Below are 25862 nucleotides of genomic sequence, written 5' to 3' on the forward strand. Positions count from 1 at the left end.
GAATTTCAGAATATCGAATCCATGGAACGTAGAGGCCATCTATGGACATTCCCCGCCCCCGTCATAAATTGACAATGAGATCTCGTGATAATAACAGACGGCCTAATCCTCAGGGATACCCCACCGCATCATCCTATCCCAACCTGGTCTTCCCCCACAATTCTCCACGATCTCATCTCAGTGACACCTGCGCCAAGCATACCCTCGCAAACTCGGCAAAGACTTTACCGAGAAAGTCAACAACCGCCCTAACCTCCATCTGCTTCGCAACTTCCCCTTCTGTCCAAATCACAACAACTCAATGTCCTATCTCAATTGGGTGAGCCGGTAAGATCTCGCATCGTACTGATCACCCTTCCCATTCGCTCGGAAACTTGCAGAGTAGCCAAGACATATGTTGCGCACTGGCGAAATATTCCTCCGCCTGGGCAGCCTTAACGCAGGGTTTAGCCAGTCTACAGTGACGATCTTTCTTCTAGCTGCTGAGATATTTGTCTGATATCCGGTTGAGTTTTCCGGACCGCTTCGGAAAAAGCCTATTTAGTTATTCTGAAGGAAAAGAGTTCGAACTGGTGAGCTTAATCGGTGGTGAGTTCAGAGAGAGTTTTGGGATCTTTGTGGGGATCTCGCTTCCGTTGGAGTCCCTTGATATCGGCCGGATTGGGCGAGGAGACGAACAGATTCGGAACGAGGTAAAGGACTTTGAATCGGAAAAGATGAGGGAGGTATATCTTGGCCGCTTGGCCGTGAGAGTCCAAGACTGTGACGGTGAAATGGGATGCGTTCGGTGAGATGAATGGATGGGTTCAACGACAAGAGAATGGTAGGTGAGAATGCGACTATGAAAGCAACTTATCAGAACAGAACAGTAGAAAATAAGAGATATATATAAGCCCCTACAAAGCCATACAAGTGATTTCATCCCTCAGTGACACCGGCTTCACCAATTCTCCCATCGATCAATTTCGACCTCTCAGAAATCCGTCATCATGAAGCTCCCACTCCTCACCACCTCATCTCTTCTCGTTGCCACAGTCTCTTCATCCCTCACACTCCCCAAAGCATGGATGACCGTCAATCCAGACGATAAGATCAAGCCCGGGAAATTCAAAGGCGAGACTCGCTACCTGACTTGGATGGCCGAATCGCAGATCAAGCGTGGTATTGCGCCGACGAGTGCGTATACGACTTCAGCTGCCTACTCGGGGATCATGTTGGCGTACAATAGGACCGGAGACAGGAGGTTCTTTGGTATGTTCCTTCTTCTGACATTGTGGAGTATAGTTTTGTCTGCTTGAGCCCGAGTACTAATGCAAAAGCACAGACTACGTCAAGTATCAAGTGGACATTCTGCTCTATCCCGCTCAGGATGGGAGCATTGTGTTGTACAACAGTAGTAACTCAATTGATGATATCCGGATTGGGCACAGCTTCCGTAAGTCAAGTTGACCCCGAAGAGCAAACGCTCATTCAATTGCAGCGAAAGCAACAGAAGGACTGATCTCAGAATATTAGTGGATATTTACGAGCAGACAAACGACGACATCTACCTGAAAGCGGCTTCGCTTTTGAAGAAACAGATTGATGGCTCGAGACGAACTCCAGATGGAGGTTTCTACCACCGGTATCCGGACTATATCGATCAGATGTGGTTGGTAAGTACTAGTCCTGCTCGTGATCATAGAGTCTTGCCAATAGAATCTAGGATGGTATCTATATGCTCGACGTCTTTTACTCGCGTTGGGTTCACTGCTTTGAGAATGACAATTCGACTGCTTGGGATGATATTGCTAATCAGTAAGGCTGCTCAACATTTCATTCGCGCTGATAACCAGAGAGCTGGAACTAACGAGATGCACAGATACGACCTCATCGATGCTGGCACAACCATCAACCCCGCCACCAAAGGTCTCCCCGTCCACGGCTTCGACGTCTCCAAAAAATCGGTTTGGGCTGACCCAGTCACTGGCGCAGCGCCACACGTGTGGGGCCGCGCAGTAGGCTGGTACATCATGGCGCTCGTCGACACCCTTGACTACTTCCCCACCTCCCACCCAGGTCGTGCCCGCATGCTCAAGTACCTTCAATCCGTCTCCGACGCCATTTTAGTTGCTCAGGATTCAAGAACCAAAGGCTGGTGGTTAGTCATGACACCAGGTTATGAGGGGAAGTGGGGTAACTACATTGAGAGTACCGGAACCAGCATGTTTGTTTATGGGCTGCTGAAGGCGTTGAGGTTGGGATATGTGAAGGGAGATAAGTATAAGCGAGCGGCATTGACTGGATATAAGCTTATGACGGAGACGTTTGTTTCGGTGTCGAAGCCTGCGGAGATTTAAATCTGGATTGGGGTGTGCAGACGGGGAGTTTGAGCTCGAATGGGACGTTTGAGGTAAGTGTCTATTTTTCAACACCCTTTTCCTGAGAGGGTTGCTGACTGTGAGAAGTACTATGCGTCAATGCCTATTTTCCAGAATGATCTTAAGGGTGTCGCTCCCTTCATGTTTGCTTCGTATGAGTATGAGCTGCAGAAGTAACGCAACCTCATTAAGGCACTTGGGCGGAAAGGATGCCGGTACCGTCGAGCCGAAGTGTGATCAACTTCGGGGGATGATTAGTCCGCAAGTCAGCTGTCAGGTGAAAGAATAGATACCTAGTCCTGAGTGTCTCCTGTTACGTAGCTGCAAGAATAATGTAATTCAAATCAACAGAAAATAAGAACATATGAAGAATTGAGATATTGGTCAGACGACAACAAGACCTTGAACTCCACTTCACAATCTAAATCAAACGGTTGATGAAGTTGACATTGCGGATCAAGATGACAATTTTCAGGGGTGATCCTGAATAGAGACCCGAAAGACCGGCATTTGGGGAGACACAACGCCAAGCCGGGGAATTAAACGAGCTTTAGCATACAGAACCTTAAACACAAAACACACCACAACTTTGTATCTTGAAGAGCTTTTTGCAGCAATTTCCACTATTCCAGAACAGAGTCCATCGTACTCGAGTATCTCTTCAAGTGCAAACCAAAATCTTCCAGGCGAGTAGTGGGAAAATCATGTGGTAAAATGCCAGGTGTCTAGGATCCTGTTCGGCAGAATAATTTTATTTCGAGCACATGATGTAGTGGATATATAGCCCAGTAACCCCTCACTGCCGCCAAGGTCTTGGGAACATTACCTAGGTATATTAAAGGATGGAATAAACATATGCCCCGAAACACGGGCCAAGATACCACGAGATAGATGTAGAACAATCATCCGCAATTTCCTCCAATGAAACATATTTTCATTCAGCATATATGTATTCCTCTTGGATCCTCAGGTGAGACTTACTTACCGCTGTTTGATGTTTCTCAAGTTTTCCTTGTGAGATACTGACAATATGGCAAAGTTCTCGATTGTCACGGCTTTGTTTGCACTTGCCTCGCTCGTCTCTGCGCAATGTGGCTCCGGAACTCCTGATGCGAAAGTCACTGGCTCTGGAAGCTCTTTCGTAGCTACCAAAGGGTCTACAAATGTTTATTCTGGATCAGATTATCGTGCAGCCATTCAAGCGGCTCTCGATTCAATTAGCAGCGGCCAAGTCAGTCACTTTTCAACATGCTCTCCCCGAATACTTCACACTCTCCTCTACTCCTCAACGCTTGCTCAAACGAGTAAATACTAACTTCAAACAGCGAGTCTCAGTAATCGCATCCGGATCCATTGGAGCCAGCACGATCTCAATCACCACCGGCAAGACTTTCGAAGGCTGCGGTACCATCAACGCTGTCCTTAAGTCCGGCAGAGGAGCAATCGAATCCGTCAACACCAACGACGTCAAGATCCCCTACCTCACCATGACCGGCAACCCCTACTTCGGTCTCCGCTTCTACGGTACAAAGGGCCTCACTCTCGGCCAAATCACCATGAACCTCAGCGGCGGTCTCGGGATCCGCTTCGACCGCGACCAAGCTGCGAACTCCAATGTCAAAATGGACACCATCCGCGTCACTGGAGCTGGAAGTCATGCAGTCGAGACATGGAACATCGACGGTCTGACAATCGGGTCTGTCATTGCGAAGGATTGTGGGGAGTCAGGCTTGCTGCTCCAGACTACCACGAATGCCAAAGTCGGACTTGTTGATGGCAATAATGTCGGTGCTGGAACCGGGTACGGAACTCTTCGCTTCGCCAACAGGAATGGTCGTCTTTCCAGTGGGTCATACAGCAACAATGTCAACATCGACAAAGTTGTTTCTCGTGGTGGTGGACGTGGTGTCTTCTGCGTTTCGGAATCAGGCGGTGCGACCATCACGACTGTGGATCTCGCTAATAATGGTAACAATGCGATTCTGATCGAGAATTGTTATGGAGTTACGATCAAGGGTGGAACTGTCAATGGTGGTGGGGAGGTGAGATTGGCTGCTAGGACGGAGTTTGCGAATAACAAGGATATAACCATTAGTCTGAAGGTTGACGGGACGACCGTCAGAGAGTCCCCATGTGGAGAGAACATCAAATGGAATTTGAGTGGAAGCGGTGCTAGGAATATCTGCTAGATGGATCCAATCTTCTGGTAGAGCTCCGACGTGCGGTGTCAGACACTAAGCGAGTTTTGTACATATTCCTCGTTATTCCGCCCCTTTTCCGACTTTACCCAGGCTTCTTGTTCTTAGTTCGTGCAAGACGAGAAGTGCTAAGCCGTATCGTTAACCTTTGGAAACGTTACATACCGCAGTACAGATCAATGCTCGCCAGGTATCTATCCCACATACACCAGCCACGGCCACGGAATTCGCCAGTAAGTATCGCTAAGGTTATATTGATGCACTAAAAAGTGTTGGAGTGAAACCGCAACCGTTCTTCACTCAGCTCCCCGGCGGTGGCCAAAATGGCTTGAAACTATCAGATAGAACCATTTTTGGAATATAAGTAGTATTTGATCCTAAAATTTATTGAATTTATCTTCCATACTTTAGGTCACAGGCATCCTGACATAATACCGAAGCTCGTCTATCTTCGCCATGTGACCTGTTGCTTTGATCCTTAAGCTTAGGCTTCAGTATACGACATGAACTGCAAGAGACTCAAATTCTTTATTTTCTGCCTAGATTAGATAAACGAGTAAACCGACTGGTTGGAAGCACCAAGAGTCCTCCATCTGTAACAAATGATCAATCCAAGCGTGTGATACGAGACAGATAGAGATTAGCATAGATTATAGTGAATTGGTCTTCTTTTGATTTGATAACTTGAGTGAGTTGAAGTTGTCAAGTAACCAATTGAGATGTCGTCAAGAGTTTTTGATTGTGCATTTAAAGAGAGACAGAACTTACTCACATGCTCTATCACGTGATTCGCGTAATGACTTTTGTCAACAATGAAGTCAAAATTTTGTACTGCACTGAAATAGGTACTTCTGACACGTGGTCACTGTTACTTAACTCCATAAAGACTCAAGCTGGGGGATTTCAATATGCATGAGCCCTATAGTCCAACAGTCTCCAATTCCATGTCTGAAAATAAGCACCAATCCTGTTTTCTAACACCGCAGCTCAAAATTCTTTCGAAGCTTATGCCCAAAGGTGTTGCAGTGAGGTCCCATTATCAGAAATGGTAAAAGAAAAAGCGAAAACAAGAAAAGAGAGGAAATTTCCATAACACCACTGGAGTCCTGCTGTTCATAACATACAAACAACAAATTTTCCCGCTCCAAAAAAGAAAAGCCTTAAGCGATGAGCTCAAACCTGACAGCCACCATGTAGTGCTCAGCTGGAAGTCGGCACAAGATACCAACGACAGCTTCCGGGGCTTAACACGCTGCAATCTTCCAGCTGGAACTGGTATGATTGTATGATGCATCGCGTCCTTATCCGCCATATTCTCCCAGTATCACAGCTCCATAGCATGGATTCTGACATCGCAACCCTCCCGCAGCATTTGAACAGGATGAGTCTTGTAAACGGCATCCTTCACCTGTCCGACAACAGTGTTGTGATTCAAACTTCCCCGCTGAACTTTCATCATAGCTCTTCTGCGTTCAGCAAGCTCCTCATCCTTGCTAGCAAAGTCCATACCCCGAAGGTAGGAGAAGAGATTTGGGCCATCAATGTTGGATGACCAAATGGCTCTGAATATGTTCGTCCAGGGAATAGTGAGATCGATGACAATTCGGTATGGGTCGCCTCCTCCACCACTACTGGTAATCCTCGTAACCATATTTCCATTCCTTCAAACGTCTTTTATTTCGCTCTCCGTGAGGTGGGCTAGGAGGTCATGGTCTCGCATTCGGTAGTAGATGATGCCTCCGGGGTTTTTGACGCTTTTACTAGCACGGGAGAATATAGCGCTGGCTCTGGCGTTACGCTCGGCGGGGGATCTTCTTATCAGGATGCAGAGCTGACGGTATGTGAGGTCGAGTCCGGTACCGGTGGAGGGAATGGCAAGGAATTCTTGGTACACGGGCTCGTTGACTGGGAATTGTTCGATAGGAAATATACATGGAAGATCTGAAACTTACCATCATCGGGTACTCTCGGGGCGGTCTCTATTTTGTGTCTCTTTCCGTTCTTGGGGGGAAAAGGAGCCATGTTGACTGACAGAGGAAGGATTGTGGTTGTATTGTTGTTTAGGTGTCGAGTTTGAGGCTAGAGCGACAAATGCAGAAGGAAAAAGCTCTCAGCTGGAATAGCAGAGATAGCTAGATTTCAAAGGTGTCTGTTGATGTGTAACGGAAAGTGTTGTGAGAATAGGCAGTCGTGATTGCTCAGAGGTGGGAAGTTGAGGTTGAGAGACGAGGTTGCTGCTTCGACGTAAAGGAATACAGAACTTTGCAAAAGTGCTTGGAACGTGTTGTGTTGAAGATTAGTTGTTAGAGGAGGAGAATGGCTTGAGAAAGTGTGTTGTTGACATGGGAGGTCGGAGTATATTTTGAGGAAAACCTCAAGTTTGTGCGGTGTCGTCAGATTGATCTTGCGACCGAGGAGCCTTACTTCTTAGGTCTAAGCTCTGAAAAGTCTCGAGATGCTTTATCAGACTTTGATTATTTTCTTCAAAAGTGCTTGTTGTGGCGGGATTCTATGCCTTGGAGTCGCGGCGTTGAGAGCTATATTAGGAACTCTTGAAGTCGCGATTAGGTGCAGATACAGTACCTTGTATCATATAAAGGAAGCTCAGCAACAACTTGATTATATTTCTTTTGGGGAATTCTGGTTGGGACGTTAACACTTCGAAAGTGTTGCTTGATATCATGGACGTGAAGTCTGTTGTCTACAAGCGAGTCCAGTCCCCAGGAAACAACGACGAACACCAAAAGACACACGAAAACCATGATCTTCTCAGCGATTTCTTTGAACCTCACAAGAGGAAGAAACTCCCTTCAAAGTCTTGTCTGTTATTTGAAGGACATCGCTGTTAGGTGGCACGCCCAGACCTCACCCATTCTCACATTCTCTTGTTCGACAGCAGCTGAAACCCCTGAGTCCCCAAGTTTAAGCAAGAGAAACCCAGAACAACTTTCTGTCATCCTATTCAAATGATTGCTTCAAGTTCAACAATCAAGTTTGTTTAATAATCGGCGGGTGTCAGTCTTACATGCCCTAGAGACTTGATTCCTTGACGTACATATGTATCTTCACATCGTCTGTTATCTCCTTGGGGCTCACTATCAAATCCACGATTGGAAAATGGCTGCTTAATTTGAACAATCTATTTGCAATACTGATACTTGGTGTGGAATGGGTGGTATTGCAGGTCAAGAATCAACGTACCGCTCTACATCGTCTCACAACAGCTAGGCATCAGTAGTCTCTTTCGACTCAATCCTCCAACAGCCTCTCTGCGTGTCTGCTGAGGGCCAACCTTCTTTCCTTTCCTCGACGACTCTCCTCTCCCACGCTTGGCCGAGCTATCCTCCATACCCCACCGCTTGAGTTGCTCGTCGGTGGGTTCCCACCCGCTCGCAGTCATCTCCTCGCGGACACAATGCTCAAGATCACAATCAACCTGCCACTCAACTTCACGCTGAAGAGCCTCCTGTAGGCCAATCATAGCATTGCACCAGGTGAAGCCGTGGTTTGTCTTTCCTGGCCCACCGGTTCTGGCTGTTCGCTTCTCGCATTTCCGGCACTTGCAGGTATAGTACTCTAGAAAGACGTGCAGCATTTCGTGGAGGAGGACACACAATAATGTCTCGCCGAGAGGGCTGTTCTGGTCTGGGATGGACATATTGAGGCGGATGACTCCATCGCCGCCGTAGCAGAATTTGCCTGTGTCTTCGACATCGTCGTAGATCTCGATGGAATCTTTGACGATTTTGCCAACGAGGTTGATGAAGAAGGCGCTGTCGAAGGTGGGAAAGAACCTTAATACCAGCGCTCTTGCTTGGGCTTCGTTCTCAATTGGTGGGATGGGTAGTCCGAGAATACGCATCTCCATGTCACCCAGCCTGGTTGTGATGTCCGTTTCGGCATTATCTCGCAGGGTCTTTGACAAGTACTTCCCACAGTAACTTTCCTGAATAGCACTGGGTAGATCATCTTCGATCCTTGGATGTGACTCTGAGCTTCTGCCTTTGAGTTCCAAACATTTGGTCGACGCTACTTTGGAAGATTTCACCGCAGTTGTGGACGCCATGTAGTTTAATTTGCTCAAACTATTAGGTATCTGATTGAAAAAATTGTCTTGCTTCCATATTTTATAATTATAACTAATAGTTATCAATCAGGGAACAATGTTCAAGCCTTTACCATCCATTATTGTTCTCTTGTTTCCTTTGTCTATTAATCCTTGTCATATGACGGTGTTCTTTCAGCAGATGCACAGCATTGTCATCTTTGTCCAGAAATGTTGTTGTAGTAGAGCTCGGTAATAACCAAACTCTTTGTTACGGTGCATTCGATATGCTTGAAGTGAACAGTCTGACCTCGTCTCTTTACAACATGATCGTATATGGTTGATGCTTGCATAGATAATAAGCCTTTAGAGGTTTTACAAACAATTTTTTCTGTCTTTTTCTTTGAGTTGCTTCGAAACATTCTGTTCCCCCCAAAGGTGGGGTCAAGGGGCGCACACAGTGAAATAGAGCGAGTTAAATCTCGCCAAGGTTTTGAGAAGGCATTTTCTTGCTCTTGTGCATGATACATAGCTCTAATCGCCTTGCTTCGGTGGCACATCTCCGAGCAGAATTCATGTGACTACCCTGGGAGACACTGGTAAAATCATTGCATGTCTGAAGTTGCTGCGCCTGTTTTGCAATCAGGAAGACCTTTCCAACATCAACCTACATGGCGTTACATTGTATTGGAGGTTGAGAACACCAAGTCCAATCGCCCCCCTCCCCTCCAACTACTTCGCCATCTATGCATGATAAGCGATTATTGATTCAGCAGAAAAGCGGGGTCCGAGGTACAGTTCAACTCAGGATGACTCTGCAATTTTGTGACTCACAAGGCTGATAGCCCTCCAGTTACACCCAACATGTTTTGATTTAGGCAGCCGTGGGTCGATTAGCTATGTAGTCGTTCAGACCGACAACAGGCCTAGATACCAGAGGGGCGAGGCTATGGAAGACATATGGTGTAGTGTGATCTATAGGGTACTGTAGCAGAGAATTTAAGTGGGACATTGACGCCCGAGAATTTCGAGTGACTGCCCAGGTGCAGTACCACACCCACAGATTTTGAATCAATGAACGCGATATCTTGATTGCTTCGGGCCTCAATCTTCTACCAGAGGCTCCGATGGTTGCGTTCATCCGTTTTTCGCCTTGTCGTTCTAGTGTCTCGTGAATATAAGTATAGTCCTGCGCCACTGAAAGAACGTTATCGTCAACAATCAACATTTGAATCATATTTTCTTGCCTATGTTCGGCCGTAAGTCTCGACTCCATCTCCCAAACACGCCTTGCACCATAGCCTTGTCGGTATCTACAAACCTCTATCACCATCTGCCATACTTGAAAGATGTGCTGGTGGGACAATCCTGCTCCTGTGTACTACACGAAGTGTAAACACACCAGAAACGTTCCAGCTGAAGCTAAAGCTTATATGTGTGAAACCGCTTTGGCACGGAATCCTCAGGCCTGGTGCGGACCCGGGATTTAGGTGCGGCTAAGCGCCTACTATTACTTATATCTCGGCGCTACCCGGCGCGCCATAATTGCGTTTTCACTTGACGGTCAGCAGTCGCGTTGATGATAAAACAAAAACCGGTCACTCTGCAGGTCGTCGGCGCGCCGCACACATTCTTTAGATTTCCAGCCAGGGTCTTTACCTTGGTATCCTAATTTTTCAGCGTCCTCATTTCACAAGTCAAATCTCGTCATCTAGCAGTCTCAAAGCACAGGCGTTCATGACATGGATAATCCAGCGCCTCCGCCCTTAAGTGCACAGGGGCAATCAGACTGGGCTCCGAAGTCTTATCGTGGTTCTGGAGTCATTGCGATGGGAATGACCGGCCGTATCCTTCGGCTTGATGAAACGCGGGTCGTCAAAGTGGCGAGTCTTTTCCCTTCATGGTTGCAACAGTGAGGCTCGTGACAGCACCGCATATTCAAACTCGATCAATCGTAAAACGTTGAAACATGAGAAAGCTATTTTCGAACGACTAGGCAACTATAGAGGGATCATCCATTGTTTTAAAGCCTCCGATGACGGGATCGAACTCGCCTTTGCAAAGCAAGGTGACCTAAAGAGGTACATCGAGAAGAATACCGAACCACACCAATCCCTGAAAACTCAGTGGATTTTGTCTCTCACAGACACTTTATCTTACGTGCACTCACGTAAGGTCTTCGTGGACGAGATCGCCCTCCGGAATATCTTGGTCAGCGATGAAAAGCTCAAACTCGCTGATTTTGGCCAGTCTGTGTTACTGTCTATGGATGCCAACGTAGATACAGTGTGCGAGGAAGACTTGACTGCCAAAATCAAAATTCTTCACCTTGGCTGGATCATCTATTCGATCGTTGTCTGGCGTGTCCATGAGTATTATTTCTTCGCCCAAGATCCCCCTCAATGGCCAAGCCAAGGCTTGCCCGCGTTAGAGGGTCTTATCTGTGGCACGATTATTCAAAAATGCTGGAGTGGACAGTATGTTAGTATGGGTACTTTGGATAAGGATGCTCGTGATCTGTTGGGAAAATGAATCACGAGAATGCGCTTAGATGCGGAGGAAGCCATTGTACAGTTGTAGAACTGGTTTGGAACGCTTTTCGGGGGAATGCAGCAAAGCATGATTATGACATCGCTCGAAATTCTTTTAGTTTCTGATTTTGTGCTATTCTTCTAGTTATAATACCGTATTGCGCCAGCGAAATGTATTATGCATTGACTAGAGCGTATCAACGACCATTGGGGAACTCTCTCTGCGGATTCCTTGTGCTCCATCTGAGAAACGACCAATTCAAAGTTTTTGGGCATTTGTAGTGAGAGATCGGTTTATTCTACTTAAAGTAGAGAGATCGAGCGCCGACCACGAAAACCTTTTGTGGCACCTCGGTTCAGCCTACCACAAGCACTATATAACTGAAGACTAATTAATTACAGCTTTGGTTAAAGCAGCAAGGTCTTTTGTGTGATACACTACTTACTAGAGACTCCTAGGCCTGGAGCCTTTGGCAGATGTGGTTGAAAAAGAAGGCTTGGTCGAAGATTCGGAGCCATGTTGTTTCTACGGAGAGGAAATCGGATTGGGATATACATGAGGTGCAGGATGGTATTGCGCATGATTGAATTTCCCATTTTGGAGACAGCTGTTGAGATTGGAGGAGAATGTTTTACCATTCTGTTGGAAGGCGAATAATAGTGCTTTCTCCCGATATCGCAGTTTGGGATTCTCCAAATAGTGAATAATGCTTGGATGACCAGATGACGAGCCATTCTTGCTATACAAGCCGTCATTAGAATAGTAGAAGTGGCTTATGGTTATACAGACAGAGTCTTGTCGCTTCAGTAAAGAGGGTCCACAGAATTTAAGGAGTACTTCGAACGCAGCAGTCTCCTGTGACAGCAGAGATATTTGAGTCCCCATGATGCCTATTACTAGTGTTTCAAGATGTCAAGATTGACAATGGTACACTGGTTTCTATTCTTTCTCTGCCATCAACACAGCCCGTCGATTCAAGAGCGTAATCTCACATCCATTGTCCTGCTCATTACAATCTCTTTTACCTTGCAATTAGAAACAAAAACACCTTCTCCTCACCTCAAAAATCCCACTTCACAATCTCCGTACCCAAACTCACCCAGATACAAGCCCGCATCCAGTCCTATGCTCGAATCACAAGTCAAAGGCCCGATCTCTCTTCACAGATTGAAAATCGATGAATAGGAATCACAACACAACCAAGAGCGAAATCCCAAAAAACTCGACATTCATACTGGATTCAGAAAGTGTGGGTTGCTTAAGATTACTTCCGCACTGGTGAATGTTTGGAGGGGTGAGAAGAAAAAAAAAACACAGAATTGTCCTAGAAATTAGACATGCCGGTTAATGACGGTAAAGCAGGGCTATAAATAGTGGACAAGGAAAAACAAGATAACGGGATATAATTCATGACAAGGAAAGTTTCTTTTGATACGATGCTTTTAGAAGTATATTCGTATTATCGAAGCAGGTACCGTACTCCCAGTACCCATCCCAGCCCCCACCCTCACCCACACCACCCATCACTTCCCCCTCCCCAACTCCCTCAACCCACACATCCTAACCACAAGCTCCCACTCATGATCATTCCTACACCTCGGCAACCTCTCAACCTCCTCCTTAAACCCAACCTCAACCTCAACCTCATGCTCCGCACTGCCCGCCCACTCATCACAGTCCCTAGCCATCTCAAACACAATCTGAATTGCCGCCTCAGTCGTCCCATTCTCAAAGATGGCACTTGGGACAGTAGGTTGTCGATCCCCTTTATCCCAAGCGTTTTTCTTGACCGATTCAATATTAGGGATGAGTCCGTTCTCGATGATTTCAGCGATGTGGAAGAAGAGGTTGATGAAGCCTTGGCGGAGATCCTGGCTGAGTTCTAGATTTTCTTGGATTTCAGGCTTGACGTATTGGAGGATGTGAGAATACTGCTGGGTCCATGGTTCGTCGTCGGTGTCATAAATATTACGGTCTAAGGTGTGGAAGATCTTGGTTGCTTTGCACATGAGCGCGAATTGTGTTCGGGGAGACATGAATCCCTCTACGCAACCACCTGAAATTCTGTCAGTATGAACTTGTTCGTGGAATTCAATGATCAACATACCACAACTGCAACCAAATCTTAATCTCTGGCGGTCAATAGCGTCGAGCTGGTCCTGATCAAGGAGGGCTGCCAGACAAACAACGGCATTGATAGGGAACCCGTCAAAGTATAGAATTGAGGTTCGGATCGTCTCAAGCCTAGCTTCCAGATCCTCCAGTGGTGTATATCCTGCCAGGTTTCGCGCCGTTTTCAAGTATTGAAGTTTCTTGACATTCTGAAGCAGCCAGATAACGCACTGGGCTTTCTGTTCTGAAGCTGCCACATGCAGGACATTACGATACAATGGATCGCCTTGGGATTGAGATCAGTGTCCATCCAGTACAAATATGGAAGCAGTGAAGCCAGAAATACTTACGGACGACGAACTCGAAATCTCGTTTGGTGTTTGAGTACAGCTGAATGCATTCATCTACAGGCAAAGTCATGGTTGCCCAATGTAGAGGGTGAGTGGTTGCCAACTTCTGCAGATGAGACTCGGCTTTGGCGCCAGTCCTAAAATATTCCTCGCTTTGCATTTCTACAGACATGTTAAATTGGTGACCAGAATTTCCAATCCTATCGTCCCACTTTCGATCTTCAGCAGCACTCATGTTCCGAGACGGATGCAGCTGATCGTTTGCAAATGCAAAGCAACGAGATATTCCAATGCGTCGGAAGCCTATATAACGAAGGATATCGATGAGCGAATATCCATCCATGACTGCATCTTTCGACGCTGGCCCATGCTTTGTCTCGGGATTATTCTGCATCACCCCAGTAGAGAAGGTCGGGTCGATTAGGACAAACGCGGGTATCAGAGATTTATGGCGAGCCACACCGAGTACATGTCCCATCATCCCCAACCCAAGATCTGTATTAGCCCATTCGTCACTCAAATGGACAATATCGATGATGAACAGCTCTCCACGATCGACTTCATCTCCCTAGATTCCAGTCCCTTTACGCACTTCGTGATCTTTGAGTTCTCTCTTGAGGCGACCATATCGATCGAAGATATCTAATGGGATCCCAGACACAGTCTTGTCAAGGCTCCTGAGGGCTTCTTGAAAATTCGACTTGATCAGACTTCTTTGGAGGAACCTTCCTTTGATGAATGCGATTGTTTTTTCCTCGTGTATAAATTCAACTTTGATATCGACAAGCCACTGTCCGTAGGGCTTTCTGCTTCGTGATACCCGAGATTTACATTCAAGTTGATGCGTAGTAGTTCTTGTGCAGGTCATGGGTCGAAAGTCTACTTCAAACCATAAGTCCGTGGTGTTGCATGATAGTTCTCGTAATGCCGGTTTGGGACTTTGATATTGAATAACGTTGGGTTCAAACTTATCCGGAGTACCTTTGTGTTCATCAATGACGTCTCTAGGAGGGAGGGATCAGCAATTGGACGTTGAAGGAGATGGAAGTACTTTGCCGCACAAAGCTAATGGAAGGCGGGACAGTGACCGTTTTGTGCTGCAAGGATACTTACAAGGGGCCTTTGGTTGAATCATCCTCAGATTTGATTAACACAGGCTCTGGCGAAGCCTTGATAGGCTTAATTGTAGACTCCGAAGAACTTCTCAGGTACGAGTCGACATTGTGGCGGTACTTCCTCGGATCGTCATTCTCCCGCCTCTTCTTGGACTGTCCCAAGCCCGATCCATTGTCATCATCCGAGTATTCCGAGTCTGAATATGGTAGGAAAGGCAGTGGACGCTTCGATACAATTAGAGATGGGATTTTAGATGTGAACTTCCCTCGACTTCTTGGTAAGTTGGTGTCTATGAACAGCTTCGGTTTCAAAGACAGTGGTTTGGGAAGTAATGGTCTCTGCTCCTGTGGGATATCTGAAGAGACATCTAGGCCTGGATTCTCTAATGATAGGTCGATGGCTGAATCCGTATGTTGACTTGTATTGTAGCGGCTATCGGATCTCTCGTGCCTACTTTGTTCTCTGAGTAGTACACATATTCGCGTTTAGTAATGGATCGAGGCATGCACAGACAGCTAGCTTGAGAACACTATACTCACAATTTGGAATTATCAAAGAGCCCATCATCCAGTCCATCGAAACATTGACCCCCTTCCACCTCCTCATCCTTCTCAGGCATAACAATCCCCCTCCTCTTTCTATCATTGTCACTCGAGCTTATGTCTTTCGTTCTTGGGTCATGTCGCAGTGAAGGAGGATCGGCCTGGCGTTTGCGCATTGGCAAACTTGACGGTGATGGCCGATTGGGGTTTCTGTTTGGGATTTGTGGGACTTTGCTGGGTATCGGAATTCGGCTTTCTGTCATGATTTGCGAATAGCGAAATGGGGGCGGTAACAATAAAACAGTGGTGGATACGGGTAATGATGAGCTCTTGTGGTGTGAATATTGTTGATGGGCATTATGTGAAATTGCCTGAAGTGTCTCTCAGAAATTGGAAGAGAATGTCTAGAAGTAAACAAAGAGTTGCTCCTTCCCACTTGAGATAGGGTCATGGCGAGAAGGGAGAGGGGTTTCCCGTATAGACTTGACAGAGGAGAGAACAGCAGAAGAAAGCGAAACAGCTGGACTCAAGTATAAGAGATTGCAATGATATTCTGCAGAGATATTAACTTTGGCTTTGAGATTTTGTGATGCATCGTCGGAAGTGAGCTTTATTAAAGATCACCTCAGGGTATACTCAGAGAATATGCCTAAATGCCGCATGGAAACACAGAGTCTTACTATAAAGACATGAAGGAACAACCGAGCAATATGTAAACAAAGCACTACAAGAGTGTTGTGATCCATAACGGTAATTTTAGGACCCCCCGCATCCGCCATCTGTTATCCAGGTTCCCGTGGAGCAGTGTTGCAAGTCGGAACTTGCATGCTGCTTTAAAGCATTGATCAGAAAAGTCTTATCTATCTAAAAACGTCAACAATGAATACATCAATTACAATTATTCAGTCAATAGAAAGTATAAAGCACATTCACCTTGTGCCAGAATTAGGAGTTGGCATCCTAGCCCTCAAAGGTGGATAGGAGGGGCTCCTCCACTACTCCTCCCTCTGATGCAGTCACCGTCAAAGCCCGACCACACCCCGCCGGCTATTGATCACTCCAACCACTCCATCCCAGGCTTTGAACAACTCAAAGTGATTTCAATAGCCGCTTAAAAGCCCGGCTTAATTTTAAAGCTGTGTCAAATTGAACATCAGGATGGCCTCTTTATACCTAGCTGGAGCTCTTTTCATACCCGTGATCGTGTGCAAAATGGGGGCCCACAGACTCCCGGCAATTGAACCCTTGCTGAATGGGGCGAATTACCCCGCCATCCTGTGCCTGGGCTGCGCTGTGCTGGTTGCCCCGAGGTCGTTGGCGGGGTTATCTTGAGCCGAAGCTGCTTCACCTGCACTTTATTTTCTACTCTCGTCACTGACTTTCTGTGTCCTTACATCATTCGAAAACATCCTTCTTACCAACTGAGCTCATCGTATCTACGCAGCATATAGAAAGTATCTCCTTCGCTACCTCTCCTCTCCTGTTCCTTCAATTGGCAGCAGCATCAACAGCTTCAAGTCGAGCACTGAACAATCCTTCAAAATGGCCAAACAATCCCTCCTCCTCATCGGTGACCTCGCCCATAGCAAGAAAGAATGGTCCGAATTCTCCAGCTTCGCAACACTGAAGGTACACCTCTCTGCAGCTCCCATGAATTTTCCGCTTGCTAATGCATCAGCAGGAATTTGCAGGCTCGAAAACCCGCGCGGATTTCTTCAAAGAGCTAGAAAGTGGGAGCTATGACGATGTCGTCGCGTTGTACAGAAGTAATGAATCTACGAGTGTGAGTTTCCCCGGACGAACGCTATGGCAATACCTGAAGCTAGTGAGAGAGAGAAAGAAGAGGCTGACAAGATGTCCAGATTACGGGACCTTTCGATCAAGAACTCGTGAGTAAACTACCTGCGAGCTTGAAGTATATCTGTCACAATGGTGCGGGATACGACAATATCGACGTAGAAGCATGCACAAACAAAAGTCAGTCCTCTCCAGCCCACTCTCCCTCCCAATCTTGCCCACACCACCCTCACAATACCCTCCCACCCAACATCACTTCCACCCCTTCTCTCAGCACGTAACTAATTCCTTCCTTCAGAAATCTCCGTCTCCTCCACCCCCGTAGCAGTCAACTCCGCCACAGCCGACATCGCCATCTTCCTCATGCTCGGCGCCCTCCGCCGCATCCACTCCCCCTACACCTCCGTCCGCTCCTCCCAATGGCGTGGATCCTCCTTCCAACTCGGCCACGATCCCCAGAACAAGATCCTCGGTATCCTCGGCATGGGTGGCATCGGTCGCGAAGTCGCTGCCCGAGGAAAAGCTTTCGGAATGACCATCTACTACCATAATCGCTCCCAGCTCTCCCCAGAAATCGAAGCGTCCCTCAATGCCAAATACGTATCTTTTGAAGAGCTGTTGAAGAGCGCGGATGTCTTGAGTTTGAACTGCAGTCTAAGAAAGGAGACGGTGGGCATTATTGGGAAGAAGGAGTTTGCGCTGATGAAGAAGGGGGTGGTGTTTGTCAATACTGCGAGAGGAAAGTTGGTGGACGAGCAGGCGCTGGTGGATGCTTTGGAGGAGGGTAAGGTGTGGAGTGCGGGATTGGATGTGTACGAGGAGGAGCCAAAGATTAATGAGGGTTTGTTGAAGAACCCAAATGTGGTTTTGTTGCCTCATATCGGAACCGGAACAGTAGAGACACAGGTATGTTCTCTCTCATTATTTTTCATATTTCTTGGAAAGGTATATTTATTAATATTTTGACAGAAAAATATGGAATTGCTTGTCTTGGAAAATATCGAAACTGCAGTCAAGAAGGGAAAGCTCATCACACAGGTACCAGAGCAGGAGAAAAAGTGAAAAAGATGTATACAAGACGATATATAGAGTTTAATGACCAATTCCTCGATCAAGAATTCTATTGGTGACGGGACAATCTCTCTGATCTAGAGGTCTTGTATGTAGACCTTGGATGGCGAAGTACATGTCTAGAAGGCCGATCACTATTTCAAATGTTCCGTTCATAATTTCACTTCGACGTCCACATAATCTCGAAGTCTCGCATGTTTGTCCTCTAGTTCTCTGGCAATTCTAACTCGGAATTGCCGAGTCTAGGCTTCCCATGTCCTCAGCCTCTACTCACCACACCTACATTTAGGAGTCGTCAAGAACCAATTACGAAGCACATCAAAACGAATGACCTCATAGCTCTGATTAGCATATCATATAGGCAGATCTCCGCTATATGAATGTTACGGGGGATGTCCGATATAACAAGGTTGAGGTCAAGATGTGTTTTCTTGCCCCACAACCCCGCAAATTCAAGGGCATCTCATCTTTACCCCGCCAGGAACGATCTTCCCCCATCACATCACTATTGGTATTTTATTTACTCCATCGATCCTTACGGCATGTATAGACGGCAGCTGTAGTTTGAAAGTATTGTTTATTTATGAATTACAACCTTATTTTCCGTCCACAATGCACGTCCTCAAACTCTCACTGTCATCTTGGGTTTCCATTCTCTTGTTTGGAACGTGGGGTCACACAACCGAGATGTTGTCCTCTCCCAAAAACAAAACCTGGTTCTCATCCTTCACCTCAAACCTTCAATCCCTTCTCTTCCTCTCCACAAGCTTCGGCAATGCGACCGTCCATCCACTAGAATGTTCTCCTTCAGCTCTCGCCTCACTCCTCCCTCCAACTTCTCACGCAACAATAACCTACACCGTCCCAGTCCCTAAGAACGGAACATGGTCCAAACCCTCCCCAGCATTCCCTCTCCCCAACACCGGACTACCAGAGCTCTGCGCCGTAGCAATCAATGTCGTCTCCTCCCCAAGTTCATCCTACAACTTCGGGCTCTTCCTCCCCACAGAATGGAACACCCGCTTTCTCGCCTCTGGAAATGGCGGGTTCGGCGGCGGCATCAACTGGAACGACATGGGCACATCCGCACTCTCAGGATTCGTCGGAATGTCCACAGATACAGGTCACCTCTCAGCAAGCGGCGACGCCTCATGGGCGTTGAACAACCCCGAGACGCAAACAGACTGGGGATACCGCGCCATGCACGGGTCCGTCGTCCTCGGCAAACTCCTCACAGAAGGCTATTACGGGAGGAAGATCAGATATAGCTACTACTCAGCCTGTTCAACCGGGGGCCGACAAGGGTTGAAAGAGATTCAGATGTTTCCTGAGGATTTTGATGGTGTTGTTGCTGCTGCTCCGGCATGGTGGACGTCTCGTTTGCAACCATGGAGTTTGCAAGTTGGGCTGTGGAATCTTCCCGTGGACAGCCCAACACATATCCCCTCACACCTCTTCCCTATCATCGCAAAAGAAGTCTTGCGGCAATGTGATTCTCAAGATGGCCTCACCGATGGAATAATCCAATCCCCATATTCCTGCGAGTTTGACCCCTCCGTCCTGCTCTGTACACCAGGTCGAAATACATCAACCTGCCTCACAGCTCCTCAGCTTAAGACTCTCTATAAATTCTATCATGACTGGACCGATTCCGACAATAACCTGCTCTTTCCCTCCTTCCCCCTGGGTAGCGAATCTCAGTCTCCCTTCCTACTCAACACCGATTCCGGTATCCCCAGCTCCTACGGCACATCCTGGGTATCCAACATGGTCCTCAACCTCTCTTCCACCACCTCACAAGTATACAACTGGTCCTCCCCCTCAAACTGGAACATCTCCACCGTGCATCTAGGCGACAATCTCAACCCTGGTCGCGCCAACGCAGATGATTTCGACATCTCACCATTCGCTTCTCGAGGCGGGAAATTGATCCATTATCACGGACTGAGCGATGGCTTGATTCCAGCGGGCTCAAGCTTGTATTTTTACAATCAGGTCTTGAATACACTCACCCCCTCAACAACAAAACCCAGCAACCCAATCTCACATTTCTACAAACTCTACCTCATCCCCGGCATGCTCCACTGTAGTCGCTCCACCGGCGACGCACCATGGTACATCAACGGCGGCGGGCAAGCCTTTGCATTAGGAGATACCGTGACGGGTGTCCCGGGCTTTGAAACTTCGAATGGTTGTGATGCAGCGCGGTACGATGTTTTGAAAGCGGTGATGAGGTGGGTGGAGGAGGGGGTGGAGCCGAGGGAGATGGTGGCGACGAAGTTTGTGGATGATGATGTGCGGAAGGGGGTTAGGAGGCAGAGGAAGGTGTGTCCGTTTCCCGAGAGGGCGGTTTGGGATGGGGTGGGGGATGGGGATGTGGAGGGGAGTTGGAGGTGTGAGGGTCTTTTTTGAAGATCCTGTTGATGAGACTGGGGGAAAGAAAAGGGGATCCCGAGTGGGTGAGTAGGATTCTGTGGATCTGGAAGGGGCGAGGGCTGTTGAGTGCCTATGCTGAAGAAAAAAGAGTGCTGATTCTTGGATTCTGGGTTTCTAGATTCGAGGGATGTACTGCTGTGAGAAGATATTGAGTCGTGGTATCGCCTGTTCTGGTATCAAGTCCAATGGTTACAGCATCTCGGACATGTACTCTTCCATTTGTAGGCATGTAAATAATCAATAATCAAAATAATCAGTAATATTTGATCCGATGTAATCATCGCCAGAGAAAGTCCCGCTGGTCGCACGGTTCTTTTGATTTCTCCCCTGTCCATGTTGGAACCAATCCGAGTCTATCTATTAAAATTAAAAATTAAAAATATACATCATGACCTCTGTGCTAGTGGTTCAACTTTGTCGTTAATCAATTTTTGGTTTACATACTCATCGCCTGCATACACAAGATTCGAGGGATGTAAGACTATGCGAAACACGGAGGGAAAGGACGTCTTTGAAAGTGAGGGGGAATTGGGCAGGGACAGAATATCTTCAGTATCCTTTCTTTTTCGGGACCCATCAAGCCGAAACGAGCAGAGCTGGAATTTCATGTTGCTGTATATACCATCAGTCAAATTCAGGAAGCTTGTTGTGAGACATTATAGCTAGATTTCAATTGCCATTTTTATTAGGGAAGCTCTCCTTTTGTTGACTCGGTGCATCCAGACGCGAGTGAGGAGATAGGCTTAAACTAGAGAACTTTGTTAGGTAACAAGTAAAACAGATCTGACTGACTGCCAAAGTCTGGAAAATAAACCTACGATGTTATTTCACAGCCTTTGACAGAACATCCAGGGATTCCGGTAATGCAGAAGTCGAAGTACCTACCTACCTTGGTGGGTAGCGAAGATGCAGTACAATACGCGAGATCTTGAAAAACACATCAATTCTCCAGCACCAAAAATACATCACTTTCCATTTCAATACCTCTTCTCAGAACGCTCGCAGGCCACTACCCATTCCCCCGCAGAAATCCTTCAATCACCGCCCCATGGATCCTCCAATTTCCAGCCCAACAGACCTATTATTTACACGTGATGCATTCGACGAAAACTCTGCTCGCATAGTGGATCAATTTCGAAAAATTCTCCTCTGCATAATAAATAACCAAATAAGCAGAAATCCGACATGAACCAGCAGATTTAATCCCTGTTCTGGGTTTCAGCTTATGCATAGCTCCAGTGGCGCAATGGTAGCGCGCAAGACTTCTAATCTTGAGGCTCTGGGTTCGAGCCCCAGCTGGAGTGCGAGCGATTAACCATATTTTTTGAGTTTTGTTTAGTTTTTGTAAGCAGAGAGGGGGGATTGGCAGGAGGTAGATTGATAGAATAAGGTAGGGCTTGGAGATAGATAGAGGGGATGGATAATGTACAATGGGTTCTTTTTTTTGCTTGTTTGAGTTTTCCATTTCAGGCCCGATGTGGTGGGGTCGCTTCTGGTTGGTTGATTCCAGCCTCGTTCTGAGTCAGTCAGAAAAGTGAAGATGCTACCTTGAAGGGAAAAAGCAGGCTCCGACCCACTGTAGGAGGGGCACTTTCGTAGAATAATAATCATATTACTGTTACAAAATTCTAGTAACTATCAATTAACAGTCAATTGATAGTGATAAGAAATTCTTAGCAGTTGAGAGGTCGTTATTTTAGGAAAGTGCACCTCCCACGGTGGGTCGGAACCTGCTTTCTCCTGTAAGGTATCTTGGACCGCCATTGGAGGACGGGCTGACCTGCTGTAAAAATATTCAAGCGACATCCGACTTCTACGTACAGTCTTGTTTGTTTATGTTTTGCTATATCAGGAAAGAGAAATGAACTATTTAATATTTTTTCATCAGCGATCTGCTCAACCAAATACAAAAGAGAAAAGGAAAAAGTTTACGCTGACTTTTCTAACAAGACAGCAACAGCAAAAGCAAAAGAAAAAATATAATCAAGTGAACTCCAACTGCAGGATTTGAACCTACGCTCCCGAGGGAATCAGATTTCAAGTCTGACGCGTTAACCACTCCGCCAAGTTGGATGAGAATCACATGAGATGTGTGTTGAAGTCGTAATTTCACTCCATAATACTGGTAGTGCGCTGTTTCTTTTTGGAGGTGGGGAGTTTTATCACTAAGCGAGGGGAGAGGCAGGGCTTGCAGGGTTGCTCATCTGTAGCTCTCTCTCAATAGTGGGGTGGCCACGGTCAACTAAGTTCCTTCAATTGATCTTAAATCCTCTCAGCTACTCAGTGGTGGCTGAGGTAACTTGCACTTTTGAAGTCTCCATTAAATCATATTATTACTATAACCGGCCCTTTTGAAAACATCAACTTCTCACCCTCAACGGGGCCCAAAAACAAATAACAGAAGTCCCTATCGCTTATCCTCACCCTGCAGTCATTCGGAGCGAACCCCGACAACACAGTCAGAGAAGAAGACGATACCGACCTTTTGGTTTCTAGGCGCATACAGCTGATTCTGGTGAGGATGTCGTACAGACGTAAGAATGAAGTGCATTTTAGCTTTCCTTACTCAGCTGTCTACTCATCGTGATGCTTGGCGGCGTTCTGAAATAAGCTGGCTTCTTCCGTGAAGTAAGCTTCGCCACGCTTGGTAGGGCTGGTAGATGGATGTCTTGCGGGTAGGAAGAGATGATCTTCTCAGTTCTGTCGGGTGCAGAAATGACATGTCATGTCATGGAATTTGGAAGGATGCAGTTTTGTTTGTATTCAGTCCTCGCTTGGCGTTAGCGAGCGAAAGTCTGCCATCCGGGGCTTCGGAAGCATCAATCCCAAGGAGCAGTTATTCCACCCTTCTCCCAAATGGGAAATAGCAATCATTCGGCGATACAGCGATTCGAGAAATCCAATCAAAAGATAAAGTTTCTTCCATGCAGCAAGACTACCCTAGCCATGTCAAGACCAGAGCGGGGATAGCCAAACTCGCAGCCGAGTCAGGCAGTGCACGTTGTACCCACACGACCGGGTACCGATTCTCGATCTCTCGCAGCAAAAGCCCATTTCTAGTGGCTACCTGATTCCGTCAAATCTACTCCCGTCTGCAATGCGCATGCATAGTCATCCATCCGCGAGTCTCGGTAAAGAAGAAAACGTAGCTGCAGGGTGTGTTAATCAGCTTCTTGGCATGCACTCCAGCCTCGACCCACCTATCGTAACAAGGGTGTTGCTCGATTTATATCCTCAAAAGGACGTTGAGATGGAAAATTGAAGTTCCACAGATTACGTGCTCTGCATCTACTGGGACGCCTGACAGCCATTTTCAGCCCTGTGGGCAGGGAAGTGTGTTGTCTTGTGGAGCTATACATGACTTTGATGGTCTTTCACGATAAGTCCAAGAGCTTGTGTGCTGCGGGTATGGGGGCTGCTCATAGGATACTGGAATGTGTTACACGGCGAAGAAATGCTTCATATAGCTGAACACATTTCGCTGACTGTTCAATTTCCTCGATGCAAAGCACTTCTCTCGTTACTCCAAAGCATCTCACAACAATCAGTATATTAGTACTGCAACACTCAAATACTCATCATGGATCAAGATTGCGTCCAATTCGTTCCCTTCTCTCACTATGACTGGACATTCGCTCGCCAAGGTTGGCTCCCCTGGAAGTAAGTCCCCCCTCATCATCAACACTTCACCACCGACTAACATCAAAAATCAAAGCCCAACAGCGTTCTGCCTCATCGCCTCCGTCTGCGCAGTCGCATACTGGATGAGCATCGAACTCCTCCTCCTCGTCTACGTAACCTTCAAACGCCACACCGGAATCTACTTCTGGTCCATCATCATCACCACCCTCGGAATCATACTCCAAACCACCGGCTACATCCTCAAATCGTTCGAGAACAGCTGGCCTGTCGTGCTAGTTGCCATTATCTGCAAAATCGGGTGGGTGGCGAACGTAACTGGATTTTCCATCGTGCTTTGGTCACGTCTCCATCTCGTGGTTCGAAGTCCGAGGATCCTGAAATGGCTACTCGTGATAATACTTGTTGATGGATTGGTTTGCCATACGCCTGTTGTGGTTTTTGAATTTGGACTCATGACGAGACATCATGATACGTATTACCGACCCATGCAAATCATGGAGCGGATCCAACAAACTGTCTTCACACTGCAAGAAACTGCCATGTCATGCCTATATATCTACCACACCCGCAAATTCCTCAAGATCGGATATCCATTGCAGACTCGCAAAGTGATCGGGCTCCTCCTGATTGTTCAACTTCTTGTCATTGCGCTTGATGCGGTGTTGACGCTGTTCGATTACACGGATAAATTCACGCTGAAATGCACGCTCCATCCACTCGTCTACTCCATCAAACTCAAGCTTGAATTCATCGTTCTGAATCAGCTTCAATCTCTCGTCAAAGGGGGGTTGACTCCAGGTTTGGGTTTAGGCGCTGCGGAGATTGTCCAAAGAGAAGCGAAGTTCAACCATGCCTCGCCATCTTTGTCACAGTCTCCATCACCGTCTGCTTCTCCTCGGGTCGCGACACCTCAGGATCAGAATCAGCAAGGACGGAATCCGAAACCAGCGCCGAGGTTCGAGACAGGGTTTGTTATTAAAGCTGGAAGAATGGATATCCTTGAGGTGGGGCTGGGACAAACTAGTCCGGGAGAGTCTATGACGGATAGTATTGAGAGTGAAGGGGAGAGGATAGGTAAGAGAGCAAGGGATTCGGATCAGACTTTGATGGGTGGGGAAGAGGATGCTGAAGAGCATGATTTGAAGAATGTAGTTGGGAGGGCGGATGATTTGGTGGTGGAGAGGGAGGATGATATGGAGAGGCAATATCTGGGGAGATGGAGTGGTGGGCGGCAGAGATGAATGGGCGAGGCAGGTGTTGGAGCGGAATATGGTAGTTCAGCGTGACTTCAATGGCAAATAGAGTCTTGGGGATGGAGATAGGGCGTTTGGGATGTACTTGGCAGCTCAACCTAGTTATACCGAAGATAGCTTTGATTTGAAATTAAAACCCCTTTTTGATGACATCGACTCGGCGAAACCTCATCGACGTTCTTCGTGACAAAGTATCCTGTGATGTCTCCTATCCTTTGCGACTTTGTTCCCTCGGTCTGGGTCTCATTCTGGGTCTCCTGGAGGACTGTACGTGTTTCTCAGACATATCGCCGTACCGAAGAACAATCTACACTCAACATTATGTCCCCATCATCTGTCAGGTACAACATCCTCCACAACAAAACACGCTCTTCCGCACTGACCGATGTTCTCCAGCTCTACCAACGT

At 47.0% G+C, this 25862-nt stretch overlaps 10 protein-coding genes and 1 non-coding gene across 11 annotated transcripts; 6 read left to right on the plus strand and 5 right to left on the minus strand.

Moving 5' to 3' along the window:
* Positions 1-989: 989 nt before the first annotated feature.
* Positions 990-2339, plus strand: ONS95_003544 (uncharacterized protein; the record flags this gene model as incomplete). Its single annotated transcript, XM_058496860.1, has 5 exons — positions 990-1251; positions 1325-1435; positions 1516-1655; positions 1706-1797; positions 1862-2339. 5 exons carry the CDS (start codon positions 990-992, stop codon positions 2337-2339), a joined length of 1083 nt encoding a protein of 360 aa, XP_058352802.1.
* A 1016-nt stretch (positions 2340-3355) lies between these two features.
* On the plus strand, positions 3356-4936 carry ONS95_003545 (uncharacterized protein). The gene is made up of 2 exons (XM_058496861.1): positions 3356-3591; positions 3686-4936. Exons 1-2 carry the CDS (start codon positions 3391-3393, stop codon positions 4547-4549), a joined length of 1065 nt encoding a protein of 354 aa, XP_058352803.1. The 5' UTR covers positions 3356-3390; the 3' UTR covers positions 4550-4936.
* A 1285-nt stretch (positions 4937-6221) lies between these two features.
* On the minus strand, positions 6222-6580 carry ONS95_003546 (uncharacterized protein; the record flags this gene model as incomplete). The annotated part of the gene is made up of 2 exons (XM_058496862.1): positions 6222-6463; positions 6511-6580. The coding sequence occupies 2 exons, from the start codon at positions 6578-6580 to the stop codon at positions 6222-6224; spliced, it is 312 nt and encodes a 103-aa protein (XP_058352804.1).
* Positions 6581-7763: 1183 nt separating this feature from the next.
* ONS95_003547 (uncharacterized protein) lies at positions 7764-8624 on the minus strand (the record flags this gene model as incomplete). Its single annotated transcript, XM_058496863.1, has 1 exon — positions 7764-8624. The coding sequence occupies one exon, from the start codon at positions 8622-8624 to the stop codon at positions 7764-7766; it is 861 nt and encodes a 286-aa protein (XP_058352805.1).
* A 1546-nt stretch (positions 8625-10170) lies between these two features.
* On the plus strand, positions 10171-11135 carry ONS95_003548 (uncharacterized protein; the record flags this gene model as incomplete). Its single annotated transcript, XM_058496864.1, has 1 exon — positions 10171-11135. Exon 1 carries the CDS (start codon positions 10464-10466, stop codon positions 11133-11135), a length of 672 nt encoding a protein of 223 aa, XP_058352806.1. The 5' UTR covers positions 10171-10463.
* Positions 11136-12652: 1517 nt separating this feature from the next.
* On the minus strand, positions 12653-14157 carry ONS95_003549 (uncharacterized protein). Its single transcript, XM_058496865.1, has 3 exons — positions 13598-14157; positions 13243-13533; positions 12653-13191 (listed from the first exon to the last, which is right to left on the minus strand). The coding sequence occupies exons 1-3, from the start codon at positions 14076-14078 to the stop codon at positions 12659-12661; spliced, it is 1305 nt and encodes a 434-aa protein (XP_058352807.1). The 5' UTR covers positions 14079-14157; the 3' UTR covers positions 12653-12658.
* An 8-nt stretch (positions 14158-14165) lies between these two features.
* Positions 14166-15518, minus strand: ONS95_003550 (uncharacterized protein; the record flags this gene model as incomplete). Its single annotated transcript, XM_058496866.1, has 3 exons — positions 14166-14601; positions 14711-15175; positions 15253-15518. 3 exons carry the CDS (start codon positions 15516-15518, stop codon positions 14166-14168), a joined length of 1167 nt encoding a protein of 388 aa, XP_058352808.1.
* A 918-nt stretch (positions 15519-16436) lies between these two features.
* ONS95_003551 (uncharacterized protein) lies at positions 16437-18286 on the plus strand. Its single transcript, XM_058496867.1, has 5 exons — positions 16437-16884; positions 16937-17038; positions 17118-17232; positions 17351-17958; positions 18022-18286. The coding sequence occupies exons 1-5, from the start codon at positions 16798-16800 to the stop codon at positions 18112-18114; spliced, it is 1005 nt and encodes a 334-aa protein (XP_058352809.1). The 5' UTR covers positions 16437-16797; the 3' UTR covers positions 18115-18286.
* Positions 18287-18585: 299 nt separating this feature from the next.
* Positions 18586-22177, plus strand: ONS95_003552 (uncharacterized protein). The gene has a single exon (XM_058496868.1). The coding sequence runs from the start codon at positions 18736-18738 to the stop codon at positions 20533-20535; it is 1800 nt and encodes a 599-aa protein (XP_058352810.1). The 5' UTR covers positions 18586-18735; the 3' UTR covers positions 20536-22177.
* Positions 22178-22551: 374 nt separating this feature from the next.
* ONS95_003554 lies at positions 22552-22632 on the minus strand. Its single transcript has one exon. It is a non-coding gene; the product is annotated as a tRNA-Ser (tRNA).
* Positions 22633-22880: 248 nt separating this feature from the next.
* Positions 22881-25620, plus strand: ONS95_003555 (uncharacterized protein). Its single transcript, XM_058496869.1, has 2 exons — positions 22881-24219; positions 24275-25620. Exons 1-2 carry the CDS (start codon positions 24140-24142, stop codon positions 25440-25442), a joined length of 1248 nt encoding a protein of 415 aa, XP_058352811.1. The 5' UTR covers positions 22881-24139; the 3' UTR covers positions 25443-25620.
* The last annotated feature ends 242 nt before the right edge of the window (positions 25621-25862 follow it).

This window comes from Cadophora gregata (assembly GCF_030347475.1).
Source record: "Cadophora gregata isolate MNR1 chromosome Unknown scaffold_13, whole genome shotgun sequence".
NCBI lineage: Eukaryota > Fungi > Ascomycota > Leotiomycetes > Helotiales > Ploettnerulaceae > Cadophora > Cadophora gregata.